This window comes from Neofelis nebulosa, chromosome 13 (genome assembly GCF_028018385.1).
Source record: "Neofelis nebulosa isolate mNeoNeb1 chromosome 13, mNeoNeb1.pri, whole genome shotgun sequence".
In the NCBI taxonomy this organism is placed as follows: domain Eukaryota; kingdom Metazoa; phylum Chordata; class Mammalia; order Carnivora; family Felidae; genus Neofelis; species Neofelis nebulosa.
In genome coordinates, this window is record NC_080794.1 from 40,846,473 (window position 1) to 40,870,079 (window position 23,607).

The window sequence follows — 23,607 nt, forward strand, 5'->3', positions numbered from 1 at the left end:
CAACAGTCTAAAGTACTCAAATTGAGCCATTTTGTTCTCTGTAAAATAAACCCCAGGCCATTATGCGTGGTTTCTCATTCACCCGCCTCCTGGTCTCCCTTCCCTTGGCCCCTCTCTGCCCACCCTCCCCTCTTTCCCATTCTCTCCTTTCACTCCCCAGCCCGAGAACGGGAGGGGGGAGCAGACCTCCTTTAGGAGAACGCTGTTTCCAGTCGAGGCATGTCAACTCCACTCTGGCACAATTTGCTTTGAGATCTGTGTCATGGAGTGGGGCCGCAGGGTCACCCCCACCATAATTGATCTTGCTTATTCATCTGCTTCCCCTGTATCTCCCTTTCCCCACGCTGGCCTTTGTTTGGATAAATTGTTTGAAGATTGACTGTGGTGCTGAAAGCCCCCTGCCCCAGTGCCCCCACCACCTCGTCTAGGGTGAGACAGTGGAGTGGCACTGTGGGAAGAGAGTTCTTCTGCCTGCCCCCATCCCAAACACGGAGGACATCCCCCAGTGTCACACGTAAGGTGATTTCCAGACTAATTTCCTGTGGACTCATTTTGCACGGCTCCTTGTGCGCTGGTAGGAGAAATGTTAATTGGTGTGTGAGGCTGAGATGTACTTCGGAAGGATTTATTGTTGTAAGCAAAGGAGGAGAAGGGGGGCCGCGTCCATCTTTGTGATGGCTCTGAGTCCACACTCACTCGCTCCAGATTATTTTTAAAACCAGTGGTAATGATGGATCTGAATCCAGTAATTTATTCGATTTTGGGTCATTAACCCTTGTTCTGCTTATGGCAGCAAATGACTTCATCGTCAGAGATGATGAGTGTTCCAAACTGTGGGGATACTTGGCTCTCTCGAGTTCTCATCTGAAAATCAATTTTAAGCAAGTGGCAGGCATCAGAAATCCTCTCTGCTTATAGGTTTCTGCAGCATTGCCTCTAGGATTAGAAGATGTGGGGAGGGTGGCGGGAGGGAGAAGAGAGCCCCCGGAAAACTTCTATTGCCTCAGAGTTTGTGGTGGGGTGGCTAATGTCCTGAAAAGGCTGCACAATAGACTCTGTCAAAATGGGTCTTTAGGAGTAGGGAATGGATGGCAGTTGGGAAATGGGGTAAAGGGAAGGAAAGGAGCAAGCCTTCATCTAGCGATCCTGCCTGTAGACTGAATGACATGGTTTGAAATCATTGTTTTGATTCCCATTGACTGAAGGCTGGAGGGGCTTTACTGGTTAAGCTTTTAAAGCCGCAGCAGTTTAAACTCTTTCCCTTTTTGCCTGGTGCACCCTTTCTCCAGTTGACCTTGAAACACATTAACTCATCTTTGGAAAGAAACTGAACAAAACACCTTTTGCCTTCAAATCTGGGCTGCCTTCTGTCTCAGAGTGTTACGTAAATTGGTGGCGTCGCCGGGTGTCCCTGACTTCGGGGCAACAGAGGACTGGTGTGGTAGTGCTGGCCAGTCTCCAGGCAGAGCGAGTGAGTAGACACTCCTGTGGCTCCCCTACCATGTCCCTCTGCCACAGTGGACAAGCTGACCGCCAGTGTTCAGGGTCAGGGGCACTCCTGCCCTACCTTTGAGGGTGGATCCAATGGTTGAGCAGTACTGGGGAGTGCACCCAGAATGGACCCATCTTTACACATGATGTGTGTGAGCCCTGTCCTTTCCTTAAATGTAGTCATGTAAAGTTCATTGCTGAAATTTCCAGGTAAAATATTTGGGTGCAAAATAGGGATTTTTAGAAACTTTTATTTTTTTATTTTTTTATTTTTTTTTTTCAACATTTTTAATTTATTTTTGGGACAGAGAGAGACAGAGCATGAACGGGGGAGGGGCAGAGAGAGAGGGAGACACAGAATCGGAAACAGGCTCCAGGCTCCGAGCCATCAGCCCAGAGCCTGACGCGGGGCTCGAACTCACGGACCGCGAGATCGTGACCTGGCTGAAGTCGGACGCTTAACCGACTGCGCCACCCAGGCGCCCCTTTTAGAAACTTTTAAATGGAAGATACTTAGTAATCATTTAACCAAATCCCTTATTTTTGTAGATGAAGAACCTATGGCTCAGACATGTCACTTGCTTTGTCCAAGATCACAGAAAGACTGTGGGGAGCAGAAATGGTCTTAGAACCAAGGTTTCCTGAGCAGTGGTGTACCTGTAATGGGGACAGGTTGCCCCAGGTGTGGGCAGTAAGGGACTCCATTGTCTGTAAAGAACATATAAATGATAACAAAGACCCTGGCTCTGACTTTATTACCACCATGATCTGACAGTTCCAAACAGTGTTCGTGATAAAATACCCCTTCTCGCTGTGGTGGACACTCCCACCAGCCCACTCCCCGCCTCTGGTACACCACTGTTCCTGACTCCCAGTTTTATGTTTCCCCCCCCTCAAAACCAAGAGGTAGCCCCATCAAACAAACCACAAGCAAACAAAGAACAAATCCTGCATTGAAGTACTCCCTGCTTCTTTCGGACTTAAGTCAGGAAAATAGACTTTTGGTGAGCTCATTTGGAGGCAGGGCTGGCTGGTGCAGAAAAAATGCAATGTCTTAAAAATTCATATGTGGGGGACCCAAAAGAACAGTGATGGGATTTGCAGGACTTGCCTGGCCCACATCTGTCTGCTGCATGAGTGTGGGTGCTGAGCCCTGCTTGCACGCTCTGACTTTATGCAGGGCCAGGAGCTCCTAGCCCTGGGTCTGGGTCAGAGTCAACAGAGTTGAAAACTCTCTGGATTACTGTCTAAACCTAATTCTCTCCCGGATGATTAGAGCCTTTGGGAAAGTAGTCGGTGGTCTGAGGGCCTGACCTGCTTGTGTGTGCGTCTCTGTGTGGTCATTTTGGCCAGACTGGCTGCTGTCCGGGCTTTTTTTTTTTTTTTTTCCCCTCTCCAGCCATCCCCCTGCAACGGCTGGGTAAATATTCCAGTCTGACTTCAGCTGCCGAGTCATCAGTTCTGACAGACGGCTGCCTCTTTGCAGCGGCCCCCCCTCCCCACCCACCCCCAGCCCCTCATTTCATCTTCCCCCTGTCAGAACTCACCCTTTGGCAGAAATCTTTTCCGAGAGCTAAATGTGAGCCTCAAAGAGATGCCGTCAAGGTATTTTTCATAATTTTCAAAAGTAATTTCCTTCCCTCCACCCCCCCACCCGCCTTCTCTTCATTATAATTATGTCTTAGCAGCTACCCAAATCAGCATGGCAGGATCCAGTCCTCTCCCCTACAGGGAGGGCCAGCCTTTCCCAGCTCAGCTCGCTGGGGTCGGGGGAAGGTCCCCAGGAAAGGAAGGCTGGACAAGCAAAGGCTTCCTCACCATTGGCTTCAGAAACAAGGTGATAGAATCATTTCCTAGGAAGAAAAATAAAATGATTTCATGTCCCCTTGGCTCTAGAAAAGGACCCCGAAGGTATTTCCCTACGTGCCGGGTCCATAACAATATTTAGGGTACTTTTCATACAGTTCAGGTGCATGTTTTTGAGAGTAGGTGACATCTGGTCCACAACATTCTCTGGTCAACTTGCTCAACTCTCCTACCCCTCTCCCCTCTCCCTCTCATGTTTCCTCACTCCCTCAGGAAGGAGTCAAGGAAAAATTTCATATTTTTTCTCTGAATCTTGTCTCTGCCTCCACCCACCTCCAAATCCCTCCTATGGCTGGTTCTCAACAGGCATCCATCCCCAGGAAAAGGAAGAGGAGTAGAGTGTATCTGTGGCCCTCTGCAGAGACTGGGGTATGGCCAGCCCCAGCCCAACTGAGATCCTGGGGGTAAATTATCCTCTCCTAGGAATGCTGGGACTTGACATTCAAAAATCCTATTCATTGAAAACAGACACTAGCCCCGAAAACCTGGTTTAGTAGATAAAATCTGTAACCACAAGAGGATAAATCTAGTTTGGCTTGTTTGTACTGGTCTAATTTAATATGATCTCCCTTGGAGTTTCCAGCGTCTAGATTTTCTAGATCATTAAATCCATTACTTTTCAGTGTTTGCTTTTTTTTTCTTTTTTCAGAGGATGGGGGATAGGGAGTGGGTATATTTTTTAGTGGCATCCTTCACTAATCAGGAAAGCTGCATCAAAGCCCATTTGGGGTCTGAAGTGACTAATTTCTGGGCCAAAGGGCTCTGAAGGAAGATTTCTACCCTGTTAACATAAATGACCCTAGCAGAAAAGTAAAAAAAAAAAAAGGGGGGGGGTCTCCTTGCTGCAGCCACTGCTGTAGTAGGACTCACAAAGGGTGGAAAAGTCATTTCTCACCTACTGAAAATGCCGAATGCCAGCACGAAGGGAGATAGCTGGGAGCTAATGTGTGCCCTTGAACAAATGGGCCATCTCTCCGACTTTTGGACCTCATGGGACAGGTAGAGCAGGCCTCACACCTGCAGCTCCGGGTCAGCAGGCTGAGGTAGCTGAGAGCTTCGTGTAAGAACAGTGCTCATGAGAGCAGACATCATTGTTTCATTATGACATACCCCCTCCCAGTGTCATTTTTCACTAAGAAAGCGGTTCTGTGAGATTAGGCACCCTCTACCCTTCCTACATTCACCTTTGCTATGCGAAAGGTGAGTAGTGGAGAGAATCCCAGGTTGCTCTAGCCCTTAGTCTGTGCGGGTCCCCTCCTCCTTGCTGGACCACCGTCTTGCCCACTGGCACCACAGTACCAGTGCCCTTGGCAGTGAGAAGTGGCTGTGGGCCATGGTTGTCTCTGAAGCTGAAGTCTGGGAGACACTTGCTCCAGGACAGGGCTCACAGCTCAGCTACACCCCCAGAGCTTCCATGCCCCCACTTTGTGGCAGAGAGCCAAGGAAAGACTATAGAGATTGTTTGCTTATTGGGAATTTGAATCCATGACTCTGTGTGCGTTGTGTGTGTGCGCGTGTGCGTGCACATGCACACATGAGAATGTGTTTCTCTCCAAGTCTTTTTTTTTAGCTTTGATAAGATGATCCTTTTTTTAAAAATTTTTTTAAATGTTTGTTTATTTTTGAGAGAGAGAGAGTGAGACAGAGCATGAGCGGGGGAGGGCCAGAGAGAGGGAGACACAGAATCAGAAGCAGGCTCCAGGCTCTGAGCTGTCAGTACAGAGCCCCATGCAGGGGCTCGAACTCATGAGCTGTGAGATCATAACCTGGGCCAAAGTTGGATGCTTAACTGACTGAGCCACCCAGGCACCCCCTTTCCTTAATTTTTTGGCATTACCTTTTAAATAATCCGTATGGATTTTTCCTGCCCTGTAACTCCTAACAAAGAGAAAGCATGGGGACAAAGCAAGCTGGGAGGCAAGTTTTGCAACTTGTCAGTTTGAGCAGTGAAGCAGTACATGTGTGCACATGTGTGCGTGCGTGTGTGTGTGTGTGTGAGATAGACAGACACTGGAGTAAAACACTTTGTCACCAAATGGTGTCCTTCCTTGGGCAGAAGACTACACTTCGTGGTGACTTTCCCTGCATAATTGGACTGTCTCTTCATACAAGCCAAGATGCTTGTTTCTGAATATAAGCCCATGCACTCTCAACAGGTCAGGAGCGATAGTAAAAACCTGTTGTCTGGCTTTGTATTCAGAATAATGGAGTCACTAATCTACTTGATCTGGCCAAGTCAGATAAAGAAGAAAGTGAAGGATGCCCATGTTTCAGGGATAGAAGGTACTTGTAAAAGCGATTTCTTTGGGGGAGGGGGATCAGGGGGAGACACACAGGAGGAAAAAAAAGGAGCAAAGACTGTTGGAAACCTTTTAATTAGTACTAATTACCTCAGCAGAAAATGTTGGAAGCTTGAAAGGATTTGTGTCAGCAAGTGAAAGATCAAAGATTGCTAGGCTCGCATTTTAATCTGTTGGCTATAAAAAGGAATGAGGGGGGTGGTAATGGGACCCAGGAGAATGGCTGCCCAGGTGGCTCTACCCTTAATCCCTTCTTTACTGCTGCAGCCTGAGGCCTAGTCCCAATTACATAATAAGATGATTTAATTTAATTTTTTTCTTTTGCTTTGACTTCAACTGGGGCATAGGGGAGAGGATGGGTGGTTTTCCTCCCCTTCCGTGAGGATGGAGTAGGCTGGGGACCATAGACTTGGACACTGCACAATCCCTTCTATTGATTTTTTTCAATCTTTTTCTCATCCAGCAAAATGACACTGTAATTTCAATTAAAATAAGACTGCAAACAAAAAACTACATACCAGGGAAAGACTTCTTCAAGACTGAGAGAGTCTCTCAGTGTACTAAGGAGATGAGGCCTTGGCTGGTGTGGTCTGGCTATGGCTAGAATATAACTGGGGCGACAGGTAAACTATGTCACTGGAGAACCCTGCCAGTTGGTCCCACACTGTGATAGTTCCTTCAAAGTCCAGTGGGGCAGGAAGAGGGAAAGGGAGGGAAGAAGGAGAGCAATACTGACTGTCTACACCACTCACCGTGGAGGAACTGTGTGTTTGCTCCTCTCTCCCTTTCTGTCACCACCCTCTCTTCCTCCTCTTTAAGAATAGATTAGGCTGGGGCAGGGTCTGTATAGCTCTGGGTGCTCTGCATGTATCCCTTTGGCCCTCACCATTTCTGTGTCCACCCATTTCATGGATTCCACCTCCAGGCACCTGGACCTTTTCTCAGGCCACTGGAGCCTGCTCAGCCATCAACCACTGACTCCTGGAGGAGGTTGGTAAATACAAATACCTCTGCTCCCTTTCCCATCATGTGATACAGCTCTGAGAAGTGATCCACCCTGCATCCCATACTAGTCTAGAGCAGAGATTGGCCTGAGAGCCCAATCTGGCCTGTTTTTGTAAATAAAGTTTTATTGGAACATTTTTATGCCGCTCATTTATATATTTATTTGCTATCCATTTTATATTATCTATCTAATTTCACACAGAGTGGTGGTGACAGAGATCATACGGCCCTCAAATCCTATCATATTTATTATCTGGCCACTGACATAAAAAGTTTGCTGATCTTACCCTAAAAAGCCTTTGAACTCCATTTGGCCCCATCAGCAACCTGTCCTGCGATGTATCACTTATTAACTTCTTTCCCTTTCTGATCTCACTTTCTGGTGCTTTGTATATCGTCTCTCAAATAAATGACTTGCTGTCTTTATGTCAAAGTCTACTTCTGGGAACTCTAACCTAAGACCTTTTGTGCATGTACATGTACAAAAGACAGAATCCCTGCAGGTAGTGCTGGTTAACCCCTGTCTCTTCCAGGGTCCCAAGTGTATACTTTAGGAAATGCAGTGAACCAGATAGCAGCTCAGCTTAGAAAACCTAAAAATGCTGTAGAGTGTTGCCCTTCGACTGAAGGACCTGCATTCACATCATTGAACTATTTCATTCATGAATATAGGGTCATTCCTAAGTTTTTAGGTTTAAGTCCTCAGGATGAAAGCCTACATGGTATAATCCAAACTATCTGCTGTAGATCCAGGAGTGTCGCTCAGTGCTCTGTGGCATGGCACTTTCAAAATTTTTAGTAATGGGACACCTGACCTTGACTGGTCCAGCTCCATTTCAGAAAGTCAGACCACTGGACACCATGTTTAAATATCCACATGCTGTAGAACAGGCTACCAAAGAAGGTTTGGGGCCCAGATCACCTGGTGTTTGGCTTGTGCCAGGCACCTAAAATCTTATGTACGGACCCTTCTCATGTATAAGTATTTTTTGTCTTCCTTTGTTCTCCTTTATCTCCTTATCTCAGTTAATTCTGATATTCATTTATTATGAGGATGGAGAAGGTCTAGTTGGCAGATGAGGGAAATAGGTACATCAGCATCTTGCCATTTGTGTTACTTTTCTATTGCCGCGTAACAAGTCACCCCCAAATTTAGCAAGCTTTATTTATCACAGTTTCTGTGGGTCGGGAGTCTAGAGGTAGCTTAACCCAGGGTCTTTCACAAGGCTGTGATTAAGATGCCAGACAAGGCTGACATCCTTGCAAGCTCAACTGGGGACAATCTGTTTCTAAGCTCATTCACAGGGCTTTTGGTGGGATTCATTTTCTCACAGGATGTTCGAGTAAGGCCTCATTTTCATGGTGGGTATTGGCTGGAGGCCTCCCTTTGTTCCTTACTACATGAGACTCCCCACGGGCCATCTCGCAACATGGCAGTTAGCTTTTAAGGAAGTGGGCAAGTGAGAGAGGGAGATCCAACAAGATGGACGTCACAGTCTTTGTAACCTTATCTCAGAAGTGAGATCTCATCACTTTACCTTATTCTATTCATTGGAAGCAAGTCATTAAGGCATTAGGTCCATCCCACATTCAAGCAGAGGGGATTACAAAAGGACATGCATACCAGCAGGAAGGGATCACAGTCATCTTAGAAGTCACCTCATACCACTGACACTCAGTCCTAATGTCCCCTTGGCATTATTTAAGAATGAGGAATCCAATGCAAGTACATTTTACCATTTGTCTTTAATTGTTAAATAATATTAACTGTTTTGGAATGAAAAATTTTTTAAACTTTGATCAACCCACTCCTCTGTGTTCTTAAAGAGATTAAACAGCATATATTCTTAGACTCTGAAGTCTCAGTTCAGAATCTATGTCTTTGAGGGGCGCCTGGGTGGCTCAGTTGGTTGAGCATCTGACTTCTGCTCTGGTCATGATCTCACAGTCTGTGAGTTCGAGCCCCGCATCAGGCTCTGTGCTGACAGATCAGAGCCTGGAGCCTGCTTCAGATTCTGTATCTCCCTCTCTCTCTGCCCCTTCCCCACTCATGCTCTCTCTCTCTGTCAAAAATAAATGAACATTAAAAAAAATTTTAAAGATTCTATGTCTTTGAAAGTATCATTCCTGGACTTCCAGCCTAAAGTGGACCACTCCCTTCAAGTTCTTGTAGTGTTTACTTTCTATATTGTTTATTTGGTATATAATCCCACAGCATTTTGTGACAGTTCTGTTGTTATCTTGAGTTACTTCTTGACTCTTATATTGTGTAATTTCCACATGCTGACATCTTGTCTTCCCATAAGAATTATAAACAATTTGAATGTGGCAACTGTCTAATACTTCAAATAAAAAGCAACTGAATACATGTTGACTTTTTCCCTCGGATGTTGTTGATTTCTGACTCGTGACCATGATTTGTGATGGCTACTGAATGGTGTGGTGCTCACTGCCCCTATACTGAGTAGCCCCAACCCACTCTTATTTATTTTGGTAGGTGGTTTTGCTTTAGTCATCAATGTTGTCCTTTGATTTCAATTCAGTAGCCTTTGATCTCCTGCCTTTTCCCCAATTTTGGCCAAGATTAGGAAACTAGTCTTAAAGTGCTGTTTTAATTGAAAGTCACAGTTTTGTCAATGCTGAAGATTCCTTTCCATAAGATCTTGGTTTGTGACATCATTGGGGCTGAGAGGGGACCGAACCTTTTTTGAACACTGACTTCACGGCAGCATCATTCACTTACCTCTAGGTTCGTGGCTAATGGCTCAGAGAATGCAGATGGATGCACATGTGAACTTGAGGTAAACAATGTGCTCTATTTTTATATCCTGAATGATGATTGTATGAAGCCTGCACTAGGAAGCCTGGGGAAGGAGAGTGAAAATGATTATGGTTTGAGGAGGTTGGGGCTGACCACCCCATCAGTGCTTGTGATTGCAAGTTTCTCTTCAGGTTAGGGAAATACGTACATCGACATCTTGCCATTTGTGTTACTTTTCTATTGCCACATAGCAAATCACCCTCAAATTTAGCTCAATACCTGGTCACATACCTACCTACACATATGGTGTCTCTCACTCATACTATCACCTCCGTGGGCACCGCTGAGAATCTTGGCACTCTTTATGGAACTAGGCGTATCAGTTAGGCGTTATGGTTTGAAATATGTCCCCCAACCCCCACAATCGCTTAAATTCTTGTTGAAGTTCTAACCCCCAGTGCCTCAGAATGTGAACTTATTTGGAAATAGTGTCATAGATGTAATTAGTTAAGTTAAAATGAGATCATACTGGAGTAGGGTGGGTCCCTAGTCCCATATGATCAGTGTCCTTATAAAAACAATGCCATGTGAAGAGGCAGACCCACACATAGGGCAAAGGCAAATGCTGGGGTAGAGGCCTGAAACAGATCCTTCTCTAGTGCCTGCTGACTGACACTTTGACTTCTAGCTTCCAGAACTGTGAGATAAACGTCTGTTCTTCAAAGCCACCTAGTTTGTGTTACTTTGTTATAGCAGCCCCTAGAAAACCAATACAGGAAGTATTCCTGGCCTGGTTTTGAGGCCCTAGCACCTCATGTCCTGTCCTTGGTCCTGAATCAGTGCCCTTGTTTTCTGTCTCCACACTCTGCCTTGGTCTGCCATTCCCTTCAGGATTTCCCATTCTCTGAGGGGTTGGTGGTGATATTTTTCTGTTGTATGTCCAGCCTGGCTGCTGCTTCCCCATGGAAAAAAGGAGTCCACCAAGAGTAATGATGGGGACTTGTCTACCCACACTTGGACAGCTGCACTCAGGCAAATCTGAAATGTCTGACTGGGACATGTTTCAATCCTGAGGCAACCCCTTCTGTGTGTGGTGTTTTCTTCATGGGCTACTCTGGCTTCCCAAGAAGTGTATACATCTTCTAAGGGTGCGCCCATCTGTGGAAGTTCAGGACTTCTGAGCCCTAACAAGCTGCAGCTTCCAGCTCGCTTGATAAGGTTTGCTGTCACTTTCTTTTCTGGTGATGTTGGGGAAGGGAAGAGTCACGCAGCCTGTCAGTCTTGTCTGCTCCCACGAAAGGGGAAAGTTCTCTTACTTTCCTCGTGGAGACTGACAGCTATGCCAACTCTTCCATCACTGTGGAGGCTCCTTCCCAGATCATGAATTGGGTCAGCAGGACTTGAATGTAACCCTCAGCTGTGGAGGAGGGCTTGCAGGACAGTAGTAAGAGCAAGATGGAGGGAGGCTGCTCACCCCACACTGAGAGAGCAAAAATCATTATCTTTCACCTAATCCAGAGTCTCTCAACCTCGGCACTAAGGACACTTTAGGTCAAATAGGTTTTTGTTGTGGGGGGTGTCCTGTATATTGCAGGATGGTTAAAGTATCCCTGGCCCCTACCCACTGGATGCCAGTGCCACCACCCAATTATGACAACCAGAGGTGTCTTTAGACATTGACAAGTGCCTCCTAGGGAGGCAAAATCACTCATCATTGAGGACCACTGATGAAATCCCATCAAACACCTGTAGGGATCTCTGTGGTGAGCTGCAGTGTTCTCTCAGGAGAAAGCACAGGCATCTCTTTTTAGGAAGGGATAGTTTTGGGTCAATGCTGGGTGGCTGTGGGGAGTTAAGAGAGATGCAGGCTTATAAATGTCAGACTTCCAGGGATGTTTAAAGACATAGAGTGAAAAGCAGCTTCAATTGATGCATGATGTTACAGACCTAAATGTTAGAATTAATCAGGCTCTAGTGATCACATTGCTCAGGGGTTGCTGTTTGCTGGCTCACAGGTAGGGTAACTTCCATCCCTGTCTGCCCAGGACAATTCTAGTTAAAGCCTATTTTCAGGTCATAATGAGTAACAGTGCCCCTTTATTCCGGGAGATACTCCTGTGTAGACAACAGATAACATAATCACCCTCCTGGGCCAAGTACAGCCCATCACTGTGTGTGTGGACAACACACATACTAATTCAGATACCTTTGGGTGGAGCATATGCTGGGATTCCCTCAGTCCTCACCAGTCCTTACTGTCTTCTCTGCATTGTCTGTATTTCAGTACTTCTAAAATGAACATTTCCTCCCCACATTTCAACATCTCTGAATCCATCTCAAAACGGATGGCTTCTTAAAATTGTCACCAGCCAGGAGGCAGTTGTGATGGAGTTGTTGTCACTACACATCCTAACTTAAAGTTGTTACTATTTTCACCTCACTTGACTAGTACACATTTTTGATAACTCATGTGCCATTTAATAATTCACTGTAATTTGGCATTGAAAGACAAAATTATTGTGTATGTGGAAAGGGCATACACTTGATATCATGAAGCAAATATTGGTTGGAGTAATGACCTTGATTTATGAATGTGTTTCTTGCAAAGCCACAAGCAGGATATAAGAAAGGAAGAGAGTTCCTGAGGTATTTTAAGGTAGGAAACATTGGGTTATTTTTAATTGACATTGGTTTTTCTCTCTTGTTAATACCTAAAATAACCTTGGATTCATTGAAATAGAGCATGTTACCTGACTTGCCCCTGAAGATATTTGAATTGAGGACCCCAATAATTCTCACACTTTGATATGCATGGAAATGATGTGGGGGAAATTAACTGGAGATATCCAGACCCCAGCCATACAAAGAGTGATTTGTAAGTTAGGGTTGGTTTTTGGCATCTGAACTCTGAGACATGTGATCTACAAACCACCCTTCTAGACACACTGATACAGTCACCCCCTTTATTCCCCTCTGGAGGAATCTTAGGTACAGAGAGGGAAAGGAAGGCATCTGCTCATATATAGTAATTGGGTGAGCTGGGACTGACGTGGTATTTTCCAAGTTACCGATAAACAAGTATTTTAAGGAGTGTGTCTTATAAACATTTCTGAGGCTCTTCTTGGCCCTTTCTTCTGGAAAGGAGATAGGATTAGGATTTGGGCCTATATCCAGGGTAGGTAGGTTTTCCTCTCCTCCTACTTAGCCATCACTGTGGGAGATGCCAAGAGGGGTCTTTAATTAATTATCAAGGAGACAAGAGTAAGACACCTAGGACATAGGTGAGCAGACCAAGTCTGTGCAACAGTTATGGAAAGAACATGCAGAGTAGAAGGCTTTGGGAGAGAAGTTCAGCCACATCTGGGACAGGCTGAAAAGTCTTCTCCAAGAAGGTTGGGTTTGAGCTCCACCTTGAACCATGGGTGAGTTGTACAATAGCAGAGAGCAGGTAGAGGCACTTCAAGTGAAGATAGAATGACCAGACAGGTTACTCAGTCTTCCCACAAATCTTGACAGGTCCTTAGAAGGTGATAGAAATAAAATCTGGAGGTCTGGCTTGAAAGCCAGGTCAAGACAGATCAAAAAAGTTAGCTTTGTCAAAAGCTTCTGGTTCATTCTTACCTAGAGACAACCCCTTGTGATCCCAAGTCATTAATCCACCTGGAGGCCTATCCTGACCTGAGTTCCCTTGCTTTGAAGTGTGCTGTCCTCTGCAGCATGAGGAAATAATTTGCTGCCTGCTTCAATGAACCATCAGGAGAGCCAGCAGACCTAATGACATGTGAGAATATTAACCTCCTACCACGAAGAGCTGTGAATCTTGAGCGGCAGTCTATAATTCACCCTGGACTCCTGAGCCAGACCTCTCCAGCTTTCTTACTCACTCACTTTCTCACTTATATCCAGAGAGAGAAGGAGAGACCTGCTCATAAAACTTTATATTCTCCAATAGTGTGAGCTTCACTGAGCTGCTTAGTAATGAGTGGCTTTCCTTTTGCAGTCATGGAGAAATGTGTACCCTCAGAGGTGGGGTGGGGGCTATTTTTAATGTTGCATTTTGCATAGAATTCTTTCTCCTAACCCTGGAAATGCATGATATCATGGAAGGTGACCATTAAAGTGCTTGGATAACCAAACTTCTTTGTAATTCTATACTTGGTCTTAAAAATCAAAGCCAAAAATGGTAGTTAGGGCTCTAATCTTAGGACATTTTAGATATTAGATGGGACCTTAAAGATCTTTTATGGTTGCTTGAAGGCAGAAGGAGCATTTAAACCTCATTGTGTTATAACTGTGTTTTTGCCCTTGTTTCATGAGACCGTGGGCCCCTTGAGGACAGGATAATATCTTCACTGTATTTGCACTCCCGGGCTTATCAGAGTGTCTGAGCCATACAAGATCTCAAATAAATGTCAGTGCAAAGATGGAGCAGATTGTCTGCTCCAACTCCCAGTTTTGCACATGGAAAACACACAGACACATGCAGACACACACACACACACACACACACACACACACACACACACACACACACTAAAGTCCATAGGGCAATTCATTAGTGGGCATAGCTAGAGTTCTCCTAGGGATGAGTGAGCCTCTTTTCTCCTGTCTGCCTCTGGTTAGATGACTACCACTCTTGGCCCTGGATTGCCACTGTGGTGTTTTCATTAAGAGAAGTGTTGTTCTGATGGAGACTGTCTAGTAAACTCAGTTAAGCCAAGCACAAATGTAGGGCCAGGGGACCCAAATCATGGAATACATATGGAAATGGGAGATTAGTTACCTGTGGGTTAGAAGGTACCTAAGACATTCAGGCATGGCCCCTTGGATGACAGCATATATCAAAGTAGGAGTTCTTGGACCGGAAGAGTATTTCTCACTTAGCTAGAAAATCTTAGCCCATCAGATTCCACACAGGTGGGAGCAGACTTGTTTCATTCACACTAGGGGGTGCTCAGTAAACATTCCCTGAGGGAGAATAATCCATTCTGTAGTTTTTATGGTACTTTTCTGTTTAGCCAGGCCATTTAATTTCCATATTTCAAGTGTCTCTGCACAATACTGGGCACATACAGGTTTTCTTATGATTTACAAATGTAACGAAATCAAACCTGTCTTCCTCTGCTGACTTGACTAGCACAATGAATGGAAAAACCAGTGGTTAGTATCCACTCTGGATATATGTAACTCTCAGTCTTCCTGGTCTTTCCAAATTGTTACCCTCTTCCTTCTGCCATTTTCTTCTTTTTAAAATTAATTTTATTAAAACCAATCAAATTAAAACTGCTTCTGTCCAGGGCATCTCAAGGTCCATTCATTATGGCTTCTTATCTTGGCAGACAATCGGCACAGAAAGGCAGCTTGGCTATTATGCACATACAAAGCCCATCACTTCCCTACCAATGGCCAATTCATCAAACATTTATCTTTTGCCCTCTGAGCACTGTGTCACTTAGCCTGTCACTCCCTAGTCTAGGATGCTAGGAAAGATGAAAAAACGCAGGGGGGAGAGCGGGAGTTTTCTTCTCCCCCAACTTTCCCCTCTCAGATTATTTTGTTAATCAGCTTTCATACTTGAGACTTGAAACTCTCCCTTACCCTGCTACCCTCCAACCTCTATCTTTCTGGCCATATGAAGATTACTACATGTATGCTCAACTTTTTACTGAGTGATGGAATGTCTAAGGCAAAGATTAAACTTTAGCTTGGTTTGGGAGTTTTCTATTGTAACCCACTTTAGAGCAGAGAATGTTAGAAAATGAACAGACATCTAAAATAATTGAGTCTGGCCTCCCCAGTTTACAAAAGAGTTAAGTGAGGCCCAGAACAGGACAAAGGTTTTGACTGAAGCACTGCAGGAAGGTAGTCACCAAGGCAGGATAAGAATCAGGGTCCCTGGTCATCTTTAGATAGAGGTTCTCGCAAGCTGGCATTTCTTTATTTGTCCAACAATTCTGAATACATTTTAGTATGTCTTTTGGTACGTTAGCTACTTGCTTCCTTACCTGAGGTAACTAATTAGTTCTTTTGAGAATAAAATGCACACTTTTTTTTTTTCAAAAATGATCTTTCAAATATCAACAATCCTTATGTCTACCTAGGCTTGTTTTTAGATACCTTATCTCATGTCCTGCCTCTTCCAATATCTGCAAAGTGTATAGGTCTGGGATTTTTCCTCCACCATAATGGATGAGAAAATGATAGCCAGAAACTGAAAACAGAGATCGTGCACCCAAATTTAGTGGTGTTACTTTGTGTGCCCAATTGCCACATTTGTGTTTGGCTTCACTGAGTTGACAAGATAGTCTCCATTCAAATACCATCTTCCTTGTGAAAATACCACCATGACATTCTACCCCCAAGAGCAGCAGTCAAGTAACTAAAGAGACAGATGGGGATGAAAGAACCTGCATTTAGTCCTGGTAAAAATCTCTTGTTTCTCATGCTGCACATCTGCAAGCATTTGATCTGTCTTCTTTGTCCCTGACACTGTTAACTTCTGTGAGGTGTAGGTCCTCGGGTCCCAGAATGTGCCTTTATATGAAATGGAGTACAATCCTAACAAAGTCATTCTTTGTAAGATTTTTCAAAGCACGGAACTAGGGCTCTTTTGAAAGAAGGAAAATGGCTCTAATAGTAAGCCACTTTTGGAGGTCACCATATCACCCAAGGCCTTCTTTCCTTCAGGAGATATAAAGGTATCTTGTAGTCTGGGACAGAAAACATGTTTTCACCTTTTTCAGCCAACTGGGACCTCACAGAATCAGTAGTTGACATATTTTTGCTGGTGTTCCTGGCCTGATTCCATTCCAGGGGGCCCTACCCATGGGGAAGCTAGTCTTTGGGCAGGTATTTGATTAGGGCCCCTTTGGGTCCCCAGGGCCTTGAGGCACAGCCATGTAAATGTCTCCTTTTCTGGTTGGTTTGCAATGAGTAGACACCATCTGTTGAATTAAATTCCCTTTATGGAGGGTGGTGAAAGGCTTGTGTGGAAGAGACACTGTTATCTTTCAAGCAAACAGTTCATGAGGTTGAAGAGCTGTGTTCTTGGCCCAACATATGTTTGCCCAATGGCTGTGGGAGCCTCCCCCACCAGGCGCTGAATTCCGCCCCGTGGCGACACACACACATACCGCGGCTGCAACACACCATGTCCACTCCCTTACATCTCCCTAGTAAAGAAAACCTCCATTTATAGAACCCGCCAAACAAACTCACTCTTTAGACTCTTAAAAACAAACAAGATCCTGAGGCCACAGGCTCCATGCGTGCATGTGTGGTTTTATAAAAGCTCAAGCCGTGAACCAAAATAATTTCAGAGACACAGTCAAAGCCCAGACCAAGCCCTATCACCAGGGTGGGAGAAATGCAGGAAAGATTCACTGAGAGGCATGGAGGACGGCCAGATGGGCAAAGGGATGGGAATAAGACATGGAGGCATCTAGCTCGTTCATAGGGAGTACCTGGTTCTCACCTTTGTCCTCAGGGAACCACTTGCTATAATAACTTCAGGACAAACATAGGAGGAGTGGGTGGAAAACAGTGACCGCTGCAGCCCTCACTTCTTTCCTCTCAATGTCTAGAGCCCATTTTGCCCACACTGCTTAATAATGTGCTGTCCGTTATGGTCTCTCCATTTCAAGTCCAACTTCTTTCTCTGTTCCCATAGATGGTAGGCCCAGGGGGAGCAGGTGCCATAACTTGTACATCTTTTATATCCCCAGATGTATGTGCATCTTGAGAGCCTGCCATGCTGGAAGAGGATAACACATGTATGATTTCTTGTGCCAAGTAAGCTTTTTGGAATGGCAATTACTTGCACGCCGGGATTAGTTACCTCTTCTTCTTATGTTCCTTTGCCACCAAATTTGGCATAAAGTGTAAGAGGGTGCTCACAGAATTCATTCCGATTGAAATTTAGCTCAAGCCCACTTCCTCTTTGAAAACTTCCCTAACCCTCCCCCTCCTCAGAGTATTGTTTATCATCCCAGTCTAACCCATTACCCTGCCTTATCTGGTAACTCCTACCCTGCTTACATCTACTGCTTAAAGTAGGGGAGCATGCCACAGTCCTTTTTATCACCCCAGAGACTAGCAAAATCCTAGGCACAGAATTGGCACTCAGAACCTTTTTGTAAGTGAATGAAATGAATGAATGAATGAGTGAGCTATAGAGAGGTACATGCCAAGGTGACTAGCTCCACCTAAAGTATACTTTACCTCATGAAGGCCACATTAAACAAATATAAGAATTAGTTCTTCGGGGGATTGTCCTAGGAGGGTCAGGAGGGGATGTAGATCAAAAGGCAAAAGAATTTGAAGACCTCAATCTGATTGTGAGGACATATAATGAATGGATTAGAAAGCTATACACAGTGTTTGGATAAAGGTTATGGCAGTAGTGAATTTCCATTTCTAGATCTCAACTAGAAGTTATTTACAGGTTATTTAGCATAGTTCAGTTGAAGGACCATTGTACTCTATGTCCAAAGGTTCTAAGCAGGGCTTTGTTACTATGTGTGGTTTTAAGTAAGCCACTTGGCTCTCTGATTATCAGTCACCTTCTGTGAAGTTGAGGATCGAACAGCTTACAATTCTTCTGGGACTCAAAGTCTATGAGTCTATGAAGAAGACCACAACAGGTCAAATAGAACTGTGGCTTGGAAATCTAGTTCACAGGGCATAAGAGGCCAGTGTGTTAACAGGTGCCTTTTTTAAAAAAAAAATGTTTTAAATGTTTGTTTATTTTTGAGAGAGACAGAGACAGAATGCAGGTGGATTAGAGGCAGAGAGAGAGAGGGAGACACAGAATCCGAAGCAGGCTCCAGGCTCTGAGCTGTTAGCACAGAACCCAATATGGGGCTCAAACTCACCAGTTGTGAGATCATGACCTGAGCTGAAGTCGGACGCTCAACCAACTGAGCCATCCAGGCATCCCAACATGTGCCTTTTTAATTATGGGGATATCCCCATAGTTAGGGAAGCATTGAAGAAGCTTTGCACAGTCCCAGCTAGAGGATCAGAAGAAGGCACACAGTTTAGTGTGATGGAGAATGACGGAGCTAGAACTCTCTGCTGTCCTCTTTCCACCAGGCTGTCTGGCAGGGAAGAAACAGCTCTTGGGAGCCCTTATAAACTGCAGTTACAAAGGAAGGAGCTGCAGTTAGATAGGCACAGTATCTGGGTAGAATATTAGAGTCATCAAATCTAATATTCTATGAAGAAATTTCCTCTAAACATTCTCTGTGACTCTAACCTCTGATCATGTACAGATAGTGACTCAGAAGGTAGCTCATTCCTTTGGTGAACAGCCCTCTTTTTAAGCTTTAAAAAATTGACTTGAGAACTTTCCTTCCAACTTCTATTATTTTGTCCTATTTGTTTTTGGTTCTGCCTTCTGGAATGCCAGAGACATAGTACTTTGAAACAACTAAGCCTCCTGTGTTCCTGGTTAAATAATTTTGACCGTCTCCATCACTGTTTCTTACACCCTTCACCAGCTTGTTGGTCTCATTGTATGATATTTCTAAATGCTGATGCTGCTTTGAGTCTGGCACTCAGACCTGAAACAAAGCTCCAGGTAGAGTTACTTAGGGGCCAGTAGAGTAGGATCAGATTCCCTTCTGGGGAGGCAGCCCCACTCTGCTGATTCATACTAAACCTTTATACACACTGCTCTTTATGCAAGGTTCCTGCATCTTATGTTTGGAGAATCGTTTTATTTAAAAGTAATAGTTACTAAAGTCTTTTCTGATTGTATGATACTTATGATATAAAACCTAGTAACTAGTGAAAACTATAAAAGAAAAGAAAAAAAAACACCCTACAAATAACCACTACTCACAGATTAGTAGTATATATCTGGATCCCTCTATCAGTATGTAGGTACGTAAATACCTGTATGCTTTGAAATGTCAGTATATACATACAGAATTGTCATAATGTCCCTATGTACGTTAACAGTAGTTTATAAACTAGGAACAACTAACAGACTACTTTATGGCTCTTAACCACCTACATGGAAAACATGGTACACATTAAAATTTGTGTAGGGTGGGGTGCCTGGGTGGCTCGGTCGGTTAAGCATCCGACTTTGGCTCAGGTCATGATCTCACGGTCCGTGAGTTCGAGCCCCGCGTTGGGCTCTGTGCTGACAGCTCAGAGCCTGGAGCCTGTTTCAGATTTGTGTCTCCCTCTCTCTCTGCCCCTCCCCTGTTCATGCTCTGTCTCTCTCTGTCTCAAAAATAAATAAACGTTAAAAAAAATTTAAAAAAATAAAAATAAAATTTGTGTAGGGAATGGAGGGGAAAAATAGATGATTTAATTTCCATGCACGAGATTGTAATGTGTGTGCTGTATGTATTATAACTTCATTTTAGGTACTTAAAAGGATAGCATGACATTTTATTGAATCAGTAGATATATGTATACAATATCATTTTTAATTACCTCATGGCATTTCATTATACAGATACATCGAGCTTTCTGTAATCATTTATCATTGGGCATTTAGGTATGTTTACATTGTTACTATAAATAATACTGTAGGGAACATACTTAAATCATGCACATTTATTTGATATTTATTTAATACAGTGTTAGAATTATTGGATATGAGGTGATCATTTTTAAGACTTTTAATATAAATTGCCATCCAGAAAGGTTATAGCAGCTTCACTCTCCCATCAGTGTTGTGTTGGTCTGTTACTTTGAACTTTTGACAAGACTGTGTTAAGATTTAGGGAAACAATGGATTTGTTAGTTAAGTGAAAATATCTTGTTTAATGTGAATATTTTAGATTCCCAGTGAAGTTGAAATTTCACTCTACCTTTCTAGTATTGACCATATATATTCCTTGTGTATTTTCTTTCCATGTATTTTGTTTTTCTCTTAGGGCTTTCAGATTTCCCTTAATGATTTTCAAAAGCTCTTTTAATATTAAGGATTTTAAACCTTAGATTGTTAGATTGGAAGTATTTTCCCCAATTTACATTTGCCTTTTATTTTTTTTTTCTCCAAATAGGTATTTTTGGATAGTTGGACTTTAAATTTTTTTAATTTTTATTTTTGAGAGAGAGCATGCACAACTGGAGGAGGGGGGCAGAGGGGAAGAGAGAGAATCTCAAGCAGACTCCATGCGGAGCCTGACCCTGGGCTCGGTCCCACGACCCTGCGATAGTGACCTGAGCCAAAATCAAGAGTTGGACGCTCAACTGACTGAGACATCCAGACGCCCCTTGGGTAGTTGGACTTGAAATCTATATTCAGGTCTTCACATTAGATAATATGAAGTTTCATCTTGTTGGGCTGAAACAGTGTGTTGATTCCAACACGATCATTTTGGATCCTACTGTATGCTCCTGAATATCTTTCTTGGGTCTTGCACTCCATGAATGTGATAAACATATGCTGAACCAAGTCATTGGCCAAAAACAGGACCAAAGTCCCCGGACCCTTCCTTCATTGCAAGCTGGGCCATTAATTAGTGTTCTTCAGTTATATTTTTAACCAGTTATGACTCTGTCTAAAGTTGTCATTTTCTAGCATAGTTTTTGCTCTCCCGACATAGGGATATGTCAAAGCCTTTTTGAAATCTGGTACAATATAACTTTATTCCTAGTTAACTGTCCACATTAATAGCTGGTCTCACAGAACTTGTCCTTAATGTACAGAAACTGCCTGTTTGAGACTCAATGCCATATATGTATCTTGTTTCATACTACAGAGGATCTGAACTAGCTTATTAGAATTAATTTAAAAAATGTATAGATAAAATATGAAGGCTATATAAATTACAATTCTCAACTACAAAGTTAGAAAGCGGATATAGAGACCCCATGGGATTATCTTTTTACATCTGAGTCACCATTTCACTCTCAGCTTCCTAGTAGTAAAAGTAAAAAGGGTATCATGACCAGAAACCTGGTTTATTTTGTCCTAGGGCAAACAAATACCAGTTTCTCAGAGGTATAATCTGACTAGAATTTCATAAGTATATGAATTTATTAATCCAAAGTGTGAAGAATCTTCCCTTTTCAAATAACTGTGGTTGTATTACCCATTTCTGTGTTTCCAGCTCTTTACACATTTCCAATAATTCTTTAGGGATCCTATATAACAGTTTTATTAGTATTTTAGGTATGGTACATGATGGCTTCACACGTAATCCCACTTAGAGTTAACAAACACTTTGTCAACTGCCTTAGATTTTCTACTGGTCTTGGATTCAGGGCTGTTACACCAGTGTTGAATTTTATTCCATGCAACTCAAGGATCATCTATCCTGACAGGGGACTTAAGGGCTTTGGGGTGACTTTGACAAATTGCATATGATATACTGTCACATGGTTTCTGTATACACTATTGTACATAGCCATGAGCCTGTTCCACCTTTGTCTGTTTTTTTTAGAGACTTTCATCCCCTATTGGTATACTTATATTACTCGTATATATATATCCCTGGCTATGTGACCTGACTGACAGAAAAATATACGGAAAATATTTAGACCCAGCTGTACATAGAACATAGTACTATCTCTTCTAACATACTGTAGTATATGCTGAATAGTGTGCTATGCCATCTCCCGTACTGTTCTGTAGTATATATTGTATAGTGTATATACTATGCTATCTCTAGTGGTATTCCGTGGTATACACCGTATAGTGTACGTACCGCGCCATCTCTGGGAGTGTTGTGTGGCATATGCTGTATAGTGTATATACTACACTATCTCTAGTAATATACTGTGGATACATATAACCATTTACATGGGCTATAAAAATAATTTTGTGACAGAGAGAAAGAGTATCTCTTATGTGATTGGATTAATGGCCTTTCAGAAGTGCTGCCACTGGGCCATTTTCTGGGCTGTGAGCTGCCATATCATTGTTGTCCCATTCTTTTCTTTCTTCCTTCATCCCCTCTATATAGCTCTGTGCTGCCTGTCCTTTTCTTCTAGCTGTGGTCATGGCCTCTCTTGTCAGTTTGCAGACCTTTCCCAAGGACCTGCTGTGTGCCAGGCCCTGTGCTTGGCCTGGTGGGGCAAATAAAAAAGGTGCAAGTTGCTATTCCTGCTCTCAAGGGTGATATTTAAATTATTAAACAACTACACTGATCAATCAGAAACATCCTATCTAGAGCAGGGTCCCTAGAGGCTCCGTGCTGTGGGGGCATTAACTACTTAGTTGCTGGACTGTGAAAGGTCTGGGGGGCTCCAAAGAGTGGCCAGGGTAGCAGGAGGGGGTACTCAGTGTATTCAGAGCTGCAGTTATTCCCAAGTGGTAAGGAAGGATTTAAATAGCCTAATAACTGGTTCTGGTGTATGGGTGCAAACTCATTGTATGTCACTTCTGCCCGTTCGTACACACTGGCCTCAGGGTAAATAGGAGGAGGCATCTGGCCTCTGAAGGAATGGGTGTGGACATTGCCCTCCCAGCCTCTGGCCGGTTGCCCTGAGGCCTGCTATTTGCCTTGCCCTTGGGATTTTACTGTCAGCTTTTCTCGGAGTGGCTCACAAGCTCAGGGTCAAGCTGTAGTCAGTTGACAAAGGGGTATTGAACCCTTACTGTGCATTTGACAACTCTCCAGGTATTATGGAGGTTACGTTGAGATCCCTTTTTTGTTAGGGGCTGGGCAGACGAAAGTCATCCAGAAAGACCATTACAGAGCAGGCAGCAGCGGAACCTTGCAGGTCTACAAGGAATAGCCGCTGTGGTGAACGTAAGACAAATGGGGTAGCTTCTCTAGAATTTCCATAAACTCCCATTTTCTCAGTTATAACTATCTATCTATCTAGATATATCTACCTCTCTATATATAGATATATATAGAGAGATAGATATCTGGATAGATATATTGGAGTAGGTAAAGATTTTAGTTCCGATCTTACTTTGTTAATTAGTTTGAGAACATTCCAACCTTTGGTTCTGGGTTTGAGGCCAGCTGTGGTTCCACAGAGAGAGATATTTCTTCTTAGGGTCTGTGGTTAATTGCGTCCCCCATCCCTGCCTGAGTCATGCTGGGGAGGAGCATCACCCCTGTTATAGGCTGAGAATGGAGGAAAGAGGGATCTAATGATTACCACTGCTTACACCCCAGGAATAAGGTTAGCATTTCTTGAATGGAGGGTTCTGGAGGTGTCCTCTGGTGATTTTTCTGGCTGGATTTTTGCTGGGTAAGAGGC

General features: G+C 43.7%; 1 protein-coding gene across 10 annotated transcripts in view; it reads left to right on the top strand.

The window, feature by feature from the left end:
* The window catches only part of LRMDA (leucine rich melanocyte differentiation associated), a 1,033,502-nt gene that overhangs the window by 546,408 nt on the left and 463,487 nt on the right, over positions 1-23,607 (top strand). Inside the window, exon 1 of one of the 10 annotated variants that reach the window (XM_058698409.1) lies at positions 17,156-17,214. The exons of the other annotated variants lie outside the window; for them this stretch is intronic. Coding sequence (XP_058554392.1) covers positions 17,174-17,214 — 41 coding nt within the window. The 5' untranslated portion in view covers positions 17,156-17,173. Of the gene's footprint in view, positions 1-17,155; positions 17,215-23,607 lie in introns of those variants that run through there. 10 annotated transcript variants of the gene reach the window in all.